This window comes from Lupinus angustifolius, unplaced genomic scaffold (assembly GCF_001865875.1).
Source record: "Lupinus angustifolius cultivar Tanjil unplaced genomic scaffold, LupAngTanjil_v1.0 Scaffold_6_172, whole genome shotgun sequence".
In the NCBI taxonomy this organism is placed as follows: Eukaryota; Viridiplantae; Streptophyta; class Magnoliopsida; order Fabales; family Fabaceae; genus Lupinus; species Lupinus angustifolius.
Genome location: NW_017717607.1, coordinates 2,297 through 14,120, shown reverse-complemented (window position 1 = coordinate 14,120; position 11,824 = coordinate 2,297). Strand labels below are relative to the sequence as shown.

Below are 11,824 nucleotides of genomic sequence, written 5' to 3'. Positions count from 1 at the left end.
GAAAGTATAAAAAAAACCAGGGGAGATTTGTGTAAATGTAGAAAAGTGAGGGGTAGTTTGTATAATTTCACTAAAACTCAAACTCAGGGGTGTGATTGTAATTTACTCTTTTAGAAAATATATTTTTTATTAATAGTATACCATATTTTCATGTTCAATTCTAAGCCTAAAGATTTGTTTTGAAAATAATGAAAGTAAAAAAAAATGATTTTATAAGAACAAAAGTAATTTGATATATATGAAATCTTGTGTTGTATTGTTGTATCATTGAAAAACAACAAAGAACCCTATCATCTCTATTCCATTTCTCAGTTTGAAAACGACACCGTTCGCAACATCGTTGGGCGTGACCTGAGAACAATCATGTATCGTAGACTTCTCTCTTCTCACCTCAAAACCCTAACTTCTTCTCTCTCCCCTCCCCGATCTGCTTCCTCCGCCGCTGCCATCGCCGCCGCCGCTCCTCCCGCACTCTCAGCCCTCCCCCGCCGCCACTTTTCGGGTACTCTCACTCTCTCTTCTCTTATATGCATTTCTTATTGACCGATTCTTAATTTCATTAGTTTCTTCGTATTTAATTATATTTTATTTATTTATTGTTATAGATGATACGAGTGCGGTAAAAAAGAAGGTTGAAGATGTAGTGCCAATCGCTACTGGTCACGAGCGTGAGGAAATTCAAGCTCAACTTGAGGTATATATATGTCTACATATTAGTTGTATTCTATGTTTGTTCAATGAGTGTAATATGTATGCACAGTTAATGTTAATGATGCAGTCACAATGTATAAAACTCTACACCGTCAGTGTATACCATTTTTTTCTCTTGTTCTATTGTGTACTTAACGTGATTAAGGGTATATGTGTTTAAACAATTTAACTAATCATGTATTCGATACGTAGCTTATTTTTATTTCTTCATAAAATTATGTCTAAAATGAGCTTATAGGAAGGTCACAAGTTATTTTCATAAACTGATCGTATATTAGTGAAATTAGCTATTCTCATGAATCCAAATAAGCTCTGTATGTCTTTCAACTTTTCCCCTAAAATGTGAGTATTTAGGTTCCACTGACAGTTTTGGAACCAAAGAAAGTAGAACAGAATGTACTGTTTCATTCTGTTCTAATGCTATCTTTTGATGAAATGTTGATGAAGGAGCTATAGGTGAAAGAGTTCTATATGTTTTAAATCAGTTTCAAAGGCAAACATGTGCTGCTGAACAGTTTAGCTATAGTTTAGGTAAATATATTATGCATATGAATTATGAAGGCTGATTTTTTTTTGTTAGGGAAGGGATATTCTTGAAATAGACCATCCTGAAGGTCCTTTTGGCACAAAGGTTAGTGTTATTACTTTTTCTGTGTTTGAAGTTGTATCCATGTGAATGTTTAATGTTTGTTTTATAGTCCCCCTGCAAGAAAAGAAGAGAAACGCAATAAGAAATACATAGCACGTTGTATCAGAGCTCATTAATTTTATTGTTATTGTTAATTGTTTCTTAAGAGGGTGAGCTTGGCGATAAGATTGTTGCTTAGTGACCATGAGGTCATGAGTTCAAATCTTGGAAACAACCTCTCTGTATACGGGGTTAAGACTGTTCACATCTATCCTCCTTAGACCCCTTAAGTGGGAGCCTCATGCATTGGGCCGCCTTTTTTTATTAATCATTTCTTATTGTAGTTGGTCAAATGTGTGATTTTCTTTATTTTAATTGCATCTCCTATTTTCGATTTGTGCATGTGCACTAGCTTTGATCTTGAGTGTCGAAGACTCTGCTGCCTGCTAGCAAGCTTTGTTGTAACCGTTGGAAGTTACATCTTGGATGATATTTAGGCTGTTAATGCTGGTCAAAAATTTCTAATGTGACACATAAAAGTATTAATTTTGAAAGTATCAATGCTAAGTATAATGCACATTGTGTAATTAGAGGCAAGTGCCTTCAAAAGCTGTTGATTTAAAAGTATGTAGCTCTCAGTGTCATCAGCCATTGAGCCACTAGTTGATTCTTCATGATGCACCTCGGAACACTCTGCTCTCCGTTTCTGACGTATAAGCTTCACTTTCTGCTGTTCATAAAGATTCCAAATCATTCAAAAAGGATTTTTAAGTTTTTCAAGAATCTAGATGTTGAATCACTTTGAAGGAATTTTAAATACTATCATATTTATAAAATCAATATATTATCATGGTTTAATTATATCTTTGCCATGCTTAATAGCAGCAGAGTAGTGTAAAATCTTTTATTAAGAAAAGAGTGTGACATAGTGATGCATAAATTTAGATATTTATAATTTGACCCAATTAGTTCTGCATAAGTTGTGTTGACTAATTTTGGATAACCTTTTAAGGTTTATCTCTCTTACTGATTTGTTTGCATGAATTCATGGTATCTAACATCTAATTAAGTGGAATAAAAAACAAAAGAAGGGACACAAATGGATAAATATGTACATACGTTCAGATTTGGGTCCCAACATATGATCCTCTTTTGAAGCAATAGCCAACATTAAGATATTCTTACAAAAATGTAACAAAGCATGAGGATGTATGTATTGTGATTGTGCTAAATTGTTGGTCTATTTCACAAACTTTCTTGTTTGATCACCTCGCTACATGTCATTGTAAGAATGAGGCTGGAAAACCAATGAAGGTCCTTTTCATTTCAAGAGATCTAATGCCTTTATATTATCAATTTGTCAGAATGGTTCTGAGACTTTGTAAGCCTCTTAGTATTTACTCTAGCTAATGACACACATAAGTTTCTTAAACGTTTCTATTTTCATTTGACCAAAAGAGCTATCTGCCAATCTAAATATCCACGTTTATTTCTTTATTTCCAAAAGGCTCATTCTGATTGAAGTATCTTTTATTGTTTGTTTTGGTTCATAGGAAGAACCTGCAGTTGTCAAATCTTACTATGATAAAAGAATAGTTGGGTGCCCAGGAGGTGAAGGCGGTGAGTTTTCTTGATCTATCTTAATGTATCTTTGTGTCCATGATTCTCCAGAAGATGATGAAAAATTCCAGAATTTTGGTTTTAGCACTGACGAGGTGAACACCTTGTTTGATTGCAGAGGATGAGCATGATGTTGTCTGGTTTTGGCTAGAGAAAGGCAAGCCTCATGAATGTCCAGTGTGCTCACAGTATTTTGTGGTAAGTTGATAATCACATTTAGTGTATTTAGTATATCTTTTACACTTTCCTTAACACATGTGGTGTTAAATGCCATAATATATGAATACGTTGTTTGAAAATTACGCACTTGTTTGCGTGCACTTTTACATACCGATCGTCAAGGATCATTGCTTGTTATTGACTTTTCTAACTGAGGCTTATCCTATAAAGTATTGTTTTGGGAAGCTTTTAGTTCCTTTAACTTTAACTAATATTCCACCCAATTGTGAAAGTAATATAATTTTGAGAAGCTATCATTCTGTCGGGATTGAGTACATCAATTACCGATTCACTCATTTCAACACTGTACTATACTGAATATTAACTAGTTTGTTATCTGGCATTGTTGCTTGGTTTGTGTTTTTAGCTTATTGTTGTTTAAGGTGGTCCCTATGTTATGAAGGACTGAAATTCAACATGAAACGCCTATGGAAAAGTGGGCCTTTTCTTGATATGGTTTTGAAGGAATAGTTGGAGAATAATTCAACTATTGCAGCACATAGGTTTATTTAAAGTTTTAAACTATTGTCATGTGTCCAGGTTTTGCTTGAATGAATTGTGTCTGTTAGAACAAAACTTCAATGAAATTCTTGTCACCTATTTAGAACATTAATGGATGATAATTAAATGCCTGTTTACAAAAATGACACTAATTATTAACCCTTTTTTGACCTAACAGCTTGAAGTAGTGGGACCTGGTGGATCACCCTATGGACATGGCGACGATGATCATCACCATTGATTGCATACTTCAAAATTCCTTCTGGAATAAGTTCTGGAAAGCTGGAAACATTGTTTAGCAAACATAAGTCCTTTCAAAGCGTATGTTTGGTTTTGATTTATATATATACCTATTTTGTGTTGTTGTTTTTGCAACTTTCAAGGTACAGTTTCTGTGATTATTAGACACAGGTTGCTCATTTGCTTGAGCTATCAGATTCTTAGATTATGTTTTGTGCACTGTGAAATAATTGATAGCCACTTGATGATTCTTTAACTTTAATAGATCTGTTTAGATAGAATCTTAAGCCCATTTATTCACCTAAAACTACAAAAGAGACTAAAATCATCCCATTAATCTTTTACAAATGAAATGATAATAATAGACTAGTAGTGATTGGTTATGGTGATTATTAGTTTTTTAATGGAAAGAAACAAGGATAGTTTAATATTTATGCAGGGTTAGTATTAAGGTTTTTACACTGTCAGACCTTCATATATTGTTAATTTGTAATATTTTTGTTTAAAAGATAATAGTAGTTAACATATGAATGTTGGATTTATTCATTTGTTTAAGAGTCATTACCCAAAACACAAACAAAACTTTAAAATTGAAAGAAAGCAAGAGATGACTGTTCAGGATTTATTTGTGTTTTTAATTGATAGTGAGAGCATTTAAAGCAAACAAAATTATATTCCATAAAAAAACCAATATTGGAGTTTGGAGGTAAGTAAAAGTGGGAGTATGAAGGATTTTAAAATTTAAACCCCCTCTCATCACCTTCAAAAGTTGAACCAAACCACAAAAGTTTCTAAAAACTACATCTTATTTCATTTTTTTATATTTTAAAGATGGGAGCAACAAGATAAGTTATTCTATTTTAAAGATGTTTTGTTTAAGTGAAAAAATGCAACATAACGTGTCCATTCTACCTCTTTCATAAATTAATGTAAAATAATACTAAACGATCTAAGATGATAATACACTACTGAAGTTTCTTATTTGTAAAGATTATGTAAAAACAAAAAATAGTTTGATACATAAGTTTCTAATAAGTATACAATATTTTGTGCTCACTATAGGCCAATCCAATACTTTAAGTTGTTTTTTTCTTTCATTAAGAGTGATACTCTATTTCAAAGATGATTAAGCTTCATTTTCAGAAGTTCGATAATTGAGTTTTTAGTTTTGTCCACCATCATCGAAAATTAAATCATTTTAAGGAGTTGATCACATTACTTTTTTTAACATTTTTTTATAATCCCAGTTACATTTTTATTTTTCAAACCAATGATAATAACTATACAAAGTTAAAAATGATGGTAAGAGTAAAATATTATTTATAAATTAGTCAAATAAGTATGTTTTATAAACAAATATATTGTAAAATTGGTCCCCAAAGATTAGATAGCCACTAAAGATGAAATAGTTTCCATGTTGGTCCTTTGTTTCTGGGAGTAAAAGATTACCCTATTTTTATTAGCGGAAAACATAATTAAAAATTATTTCGTAAACTTCTGCATGAAAAAGTTTCAGAATTATAAACAAAAGAATGAAAAATGCATTATAACTAATGTACTAAATACTAATAATGTTATAGAGAACCATAATTCATTAACTGCAATCCTTCACTAAAAAGAAAAAAAAATACTAGTACATATCAAATATTCCAAACTTTTAATTAAAACCATTATGTTTTAATTTGAAGAAGTAAATGCATCTCCCTAAAAATAAGTATGATGAGTGATTTACCAAAAGCCATTAAGTTGCCATCACATTTGACATTTTCTACATCTTTAGTTAGAAAAAACACGACATGTTGTAAGAAGAATCCTTAATTTTAGCAACAAACTTTTGACCTGATTTATGAGACTATATAAACATGAAATGAATAGAAGACAAAATGGAAGGAAAGGAAGGAGGAAAAAGAAAGTACCAAAATAAATAAAATGGGAAACAAAAATATTGCATTATTGGTGGTTTTTTGCCTTTTAGTCCTTGCACCTCTTCTTCAAGCACAATCAAATCATAATATGTTGCAAGCATATTATGATGAATGCTTAAAAAAATGTGAGGATGAATGCAAAACGACATGGTACTCATGGGTATGCAAATCCTTTTGCCATTGCACTCCTCCCTATACTACAGGTAACTTATTTTTACTCTATATCATCATTTAACCGAATATATTTTTTATCCCACAAGTTGTGTGATTTCATGTATTATTTAATTATTAAACTTTATAACTTAAATATTATTTTTTCAATCAATTATAACAAATGACATATGAACTGACACACGTCTTCAGATGGGGATCAGCTATCCCAACTTGGCGTCCTCATTCATGTCATATTCCACTTATATATTGACATATGGACTTTATATATTATTTTAATAATATAAAAATAAAATAAAGTGTTGTTTTTGACTTGTTCACAAACACTGATTGCTCTGAGATATAACATCAACTTTTATGGACATAAAATCCCGTTTTCACATATCCTCCCTACCTATGTCTCCCACTTTTGTTTATATTTAATTGCTTATACATATATTATCAATCACACTAACTTTGTAACCTTGAAATATATATCATATATTTTTATGTAAATGCAGTGTTGGCTGTGGATCCTCGCAAAAATGGTCATGGGGTACCTCCAGAGTCACCTTCAATTCCCAAAAAATAATAGCTTTGTATCATCCTTAGAGTATGCATGCAAGGATTATCATTGTAACAATATATCCTCCTTCCTTTCCCCCATTATTTCATTCATTTTCAAAACAATAATAATAAAATATTATTATTCTCTTATTCACTAATTGCTACTAAATTACATGAATTTATACCATTAGTTCTTTAGATGATATATAATAATTCCAAATCAATTATGTTATGGAACAACATAATTGGGAAGGTGTTGTTATTGACTAATCACACCCTTTAGCTACCAATCATAGTTTTTTTATATTTTATAAAAATAAGCCCATAATTTATCAGAAAACGTTTTTTATTAGCACAAAATTCAATTAAAATGTGCATTTACATCAAAAGAATCCAACCCAATTGCTCTTCATTTCATACCACTAGTTCTTGAAGCCTTTGCAACACTCGATAAGTAGGTTAATGGCTAATTGATGGTGAATTTCTTAGTTGTTAGACTTGGCCTTAAACTCAAAATGGGTTATTTGAGTTTTCAAAAATATTGATCAATTTTGATTCAATAAGATCAGTTTTAAAAAATTCTTTCAAAAACAATTGTCACATAAAAATATCACACACAGGCAAATTACTGTTGGTGGAGTTTAACAAATGAGCTATGAAAGCCTTTTTAACAACAATCACTTATACGACATAATCGATTAATTAGAAGTAGCGATTCAGACTAATTTGTTTTATCGAAGTCGAGATTGTAAAAATAGTTTTATTAATTCTCAAGCGAATACACATCATCCCAAATAAAATCAGACTCACAAAATTAACTTAAACTTTTTTTATCAAATCAAAAGCAATAGGAAAACTTAAAATAGTGATGTTGTTGATTCATAATACTAGAATATCCAATATCAAACTAGTCAGTATAATATGAGAAAAACAAGTAAGCGCTTAAACAGAGTAAAAAAAAGATGATAGGATTCATGTCTATTTCACAACCTCAAGAGCTACCCTAATCTTCAAATCTTAGACATGAGATTTTCTTCGACTCTATCATGTCTGTTCTTTATCAGAACACAAGAGTACGGACAATGATGAGTCAGATGTTGATGAAGAGGTAGGAAGCGATCGTCAAGGTGACTGAAGGCAGCAAAGAGTTGGACCCGCCGGTGGAGGTACCTGAAAAGGCTCTCCGACGATCAAGTCAGTATATGAAGTAGAGAGTGAGTGACAAGAAGAATAATATTAGAGAGTCTAGGAGTTCAGGTTAAGATACTTCCTGTTGGTGGGTACTCCTATTTATAGGAGTGAGAGTTGACCTTGGGCTCTTGGCTGGTGGTGCGACGCGTGGCCGACCAAAGGTGCTGTCTGGAGCTGCTTTTCCCGTGTCAGGCGGCCTGTTGGGTCGTACACTGTGCCCTTCTTGTCTCTTAGCCTGCTCTGCAACCCGTCTGTTGCGCTGGCAGGTAGGTTGGTGGAGTACGGAAGACATGTTGTCTCCTGGGTCAACTTCGGTGGTCCCAACAAGTGGGGCCACCTCGGCGTCTAAACATGACCTTTGGTTCGTCGGGTAGGAACAATGTCCAAGCTTCATAAGTGGTGGTGGACCTTCACACGTTAGGGCTTGGATCTTCCCAGACCAATACTGAACCAAAATTCTGACATGTAGTGTCAAACAAATTTAACGTCTTAATTTTTTTATTATTTTAGGGCCTATATTATTTTTATTATCGATCCTTCACATTCTAGTATTCAGTATTGGAGAGTCCAGTAATTGAGAGAAAACATACACCACACGTTAAGGATAGTTTTCTAAAGAGCCTTAACTACATCATTATAATTTTTATTATTATAAAGAATTGTATTCTCTCTTTCTATAAGTAAAGAATTAATCATTTTCGAGATACGTGGTTGTCAGTGGCCTATCTTAATCTAAAGTTTAGAAGGATATCAATATTTAATTATAATTAAAATGAATTGAGTAACAATAAATATTAAGAAACATATGCACTTGTTTAAAGTTTTATAAAAACATATTATTTCTAAATAATATTAATTAACAACTAAAAATCTTAAAGAAAAGTGTACATTCATTTAAGGAGTCTCTTCGTCCTTTGAAGAATTAAACTCAGAAGTGATTCTGAATCTGATAGCAACAGTTCCAACTATTTTCTTTTCAATATAAATTATCGTTTTGTCTACAAGAAATTTATCTTCCATCTTACTATGTAACTTTGTTTTGATTGTCTTCATTACTAAAAATGATCTTTTTGTAGTAGCTGTAGAAATCATAATAGTTAATATAAGAAAATAACTCGATCAATCAAATATTATGCATTCACCTTCCCTTTTTTGTAAAAGCTACATTTAATTCAAAGATAATTGATGAGTTCTTTAAATGGAATGACTAATGGCATCAATAATAAAATGTTGAACTTGATATCTCATGCTAATCTAATCTTATCTTTCTCGTTAAAATCTATATAATAGAATTTTTGCACAAAAATAAATATATTAACAATATTAAATATTTTATAAACATCCTTAAAAATCAAACTAGTGCTGAGATGATAGAGTAAATATTTTAATAAATTAGGTAAAGGAAATATTTTTTAAAAATTAGAAAATTCAGTGGGGCATGTGCCCATACCTGCTCATGTGATAGTCCACGATCGTGATTGTCACTATAATCGAACATTTGACCTTTTGGCTTATGCAAGAATCCAGTGAAATCTTACACTAGTAGATTAATATCTTATTGGTACATCATTATAGCCTTTAAAATAACATGGCTCCATAGATGGCTATGAACCCTTAAACATACATGATGGTACAAGCGCTCCAAGCCTCTCAAAACCTCACCCTCATTCCATCATAGATGGAAAAACGTTTCACAATTATTTAGCCTTACAAAAGACTAATTAAAATTATATGCACTCCTATAATGTGAATATGCAAGTTTTCGGTGTGAATGTTACTCATATGTAAAAAGGGGACTCAAAACAAGTATGGAATCATATATGTAATAGCAAATATGAGAAAATAATTTGGGAGAGTTTAGTTGTAGTGTTTGCTCAAATGTGTTAGTGAATTTAGCTTTCATTTGATTGTAAAGAAAAAGAATGAAGATAAATAGTATAGAAAAAGTGTTTTCAGGCATTTGGTTGACAAGAGGAAGGAAAAATAAAAATGGTGTGGTACGCAGATAAATTATTTCTCACCAACTTTAGAGAGAGTTGGGGTAATTAAAGTTGAATTGTGTGAAATGACCGATAAAACATTTAAAAACCATTCATTTTCAACAAATTTTTTTTATTTTATTTTAAGAGTAATTTTGTCTTTCAAAACAAAACATTAATTTCATATTCTCACTCTACTCAACCAAATAAAAATGAAAAATAAATAAATATTCTCTTCCTTTTCTTTTTCATTTCACTCATGCCAGACAATAAAAAAATTCATTATCTTTCTCACATATTTCTTTCTTTTAAAAATTTCTCACATTTTTCTTTCTTTTAATAATCTCTCACGTGTTTCTTTCTTCAACCAAAAAAAAACATTAATATGTACTATATATAGTATCTATGACTAATTGCAAGTGATCATTAGGTACACATATTTATGCCTTTATGTCTAAGTGATTGATTCCCATAACCAAGTCATTGGTTACTGGTCAAAATTCAAACTTTTGCATATTAGAGTTATAAGAATTGATTCTCATATTCTTGGAATGGATTCTCATATCCTTTGAATCAATTCTTAGATCAAACTTAGAATGTTAAACATGGTATCTCATCTTGTTTTAAGAGCAAATCGCAGAGAGAAAAGAATTGGTAAGGAAGATGAGTCAATGGATAATACTTCTCATTAGATTATTGATGATTAAGATACAAAGTTATTTATAGAAAGTTTAGGTGGTTGGCATAACTGAAATAACAACCAACATTAAAACTAACAGCCTAAAAATGGAAAAGGAAACTGGGCCTTTTAAACAGGCCCAACAAGAAAGAAAGCTAAAGAAAACTAACTAACTAAGAGAAGAACAAAAGATCATTCCAGCTTGCTTTGATCCTTATTGTCTTCGGTTTGTAGGTGGATTCTTTCTTCCAATTCTAACAGCCCCCCCCCCAAGCTGGGATGTGGATATTTAACATCCCAAGCTTGAGAAGTAAATGATGAAACAGACGAGGAGATAAGGCCTTTGTAAGTATGTCTGCAATTTGAGAACCAGTGGGAATGGAAAGCAAGTGTAGAAGCTCTACTTGAACCTTCTCTCTAACTGAGTGACAATCAACCTCTATGTGCTTTGTTCTTTCATGAAAAACAGGATTTGAAGCTATGTGACTGACATATTGATTGTCACAGTAGAGCATTATTGGTTGAGGATGGGGAATCTGCAAGTCTTGCAACAAATAAAGCAGCCATTGGGCTTCACAAGCACCTAGAGCCATAACCCTATACTCTACCTCAACTGAAGATCTAGCAACAACTTGTTGTTTCTTGCTTTTCTATGAAATGAGAGAATTTCCTAAATAGAAGCAGTATGCAGAAACAGATTTTCTAGAATCAGGGCAAGCTGCCCAATCTGAATATGTATACCCTTTTATTTTGAAATCCGAAACTGCAGGGAAAAATATTCCAACACTAATAGAGCCTTTAAGATATCTTAAAATTCTCTTGGCTCCTTTGAAGTGTTTGTCAGTAGGCTTAAACAAGAATTGACTTAAGTGCCTAACATAAAAACTGATATTAGCTCTAGTATGAGTTAGGTAGAGGAGCTTACCCATTAGTCTTCTATAGATGCTAGGATTAGTGAGGGGTGTTCATGTCTCAAGGCTGACTAATTGTTTAGCATACTCCATTGGAGTAGAACATGGTTTTTTGAAGCAAGCATACCAGTCTCTTCCAAGAGATCAAGAGTGTATTTTCTTTGATAGAACAATATGCATTTGCTAGATCTTGCTATCTCAATGCCTAAGAAATATTTTAACTGACCAAGATCCCTTATGCTAAATTCTGAGTTGAGTATTGTCTTTATGTCATTGATTTCATTCAAGCTATTTCCTGCCAATACAATATCATCCACATACACAAGAATAACAGTAAAAGTAGAAGAAGTAGATTTAGTAAAAAGGGAGTAATCTGCAAAGGATTGGTGGTAACCTGTTTGTAGAAGGATGCTTGTTAGTTTCTCATGCCATTGTCTGCTAGATTGTTTGAGTCCATAAAGGGACTTTTGGAGTTTGCAGACGAGTCCAGGCTTATCAGTAGT

The 11,824-nt window shown here is 32.2% G+C and overlaps 1 protein-coding gene and 1 long non-coding RNA gene across 2 annotated transcripts; both read left to right on the top strand.

Moving 5' to 3' along the window:
• The first annotated feature begins 244 nt into the window (after nucleotides 1-244).
• Nucleotides 245-4,181, top strand: LOC109337476 (cytochrome c oxidase subunit 5b-1, mitochondrial-like). Its single transcript, XM_019574455.1, has 6 exons — nucleotides 245-502; nucleotides 606-694; nucleotides 1,292-1,342; nucleotides 2,893-2,959; nucleotides 3,078-3,157; nucleotides 3,858-4,181. The coding sequence occupies exons 1-6, from the start codon at nucleotides 364-366 to the stop codon at nucleotides 3,918-3,920; spliced, it is 489 nt and encodes a 162-aa protein (XP_019430000.1). The 5' UTR covers nucleotides 245-363; the 3' UTR covers nucleotides 3,921-4,181.
• Nucleotides 4,182-5,804: 1,623 nt separating this feature from the next.
• Nucleotides 5,805-6,711, top strand: LOC109337478. Its single transcript, XR_002106456.1, has 2 exons — nucleotides 5,805-6,047; nucleotides 6,516-6,711. It is a non-coding gene; the product is annotated as an uncharacterized LOC109337478 (long non-coding RNA).
• Nucleotides 6,712-11,824: the final 5,113 nt, after the last annotated feature.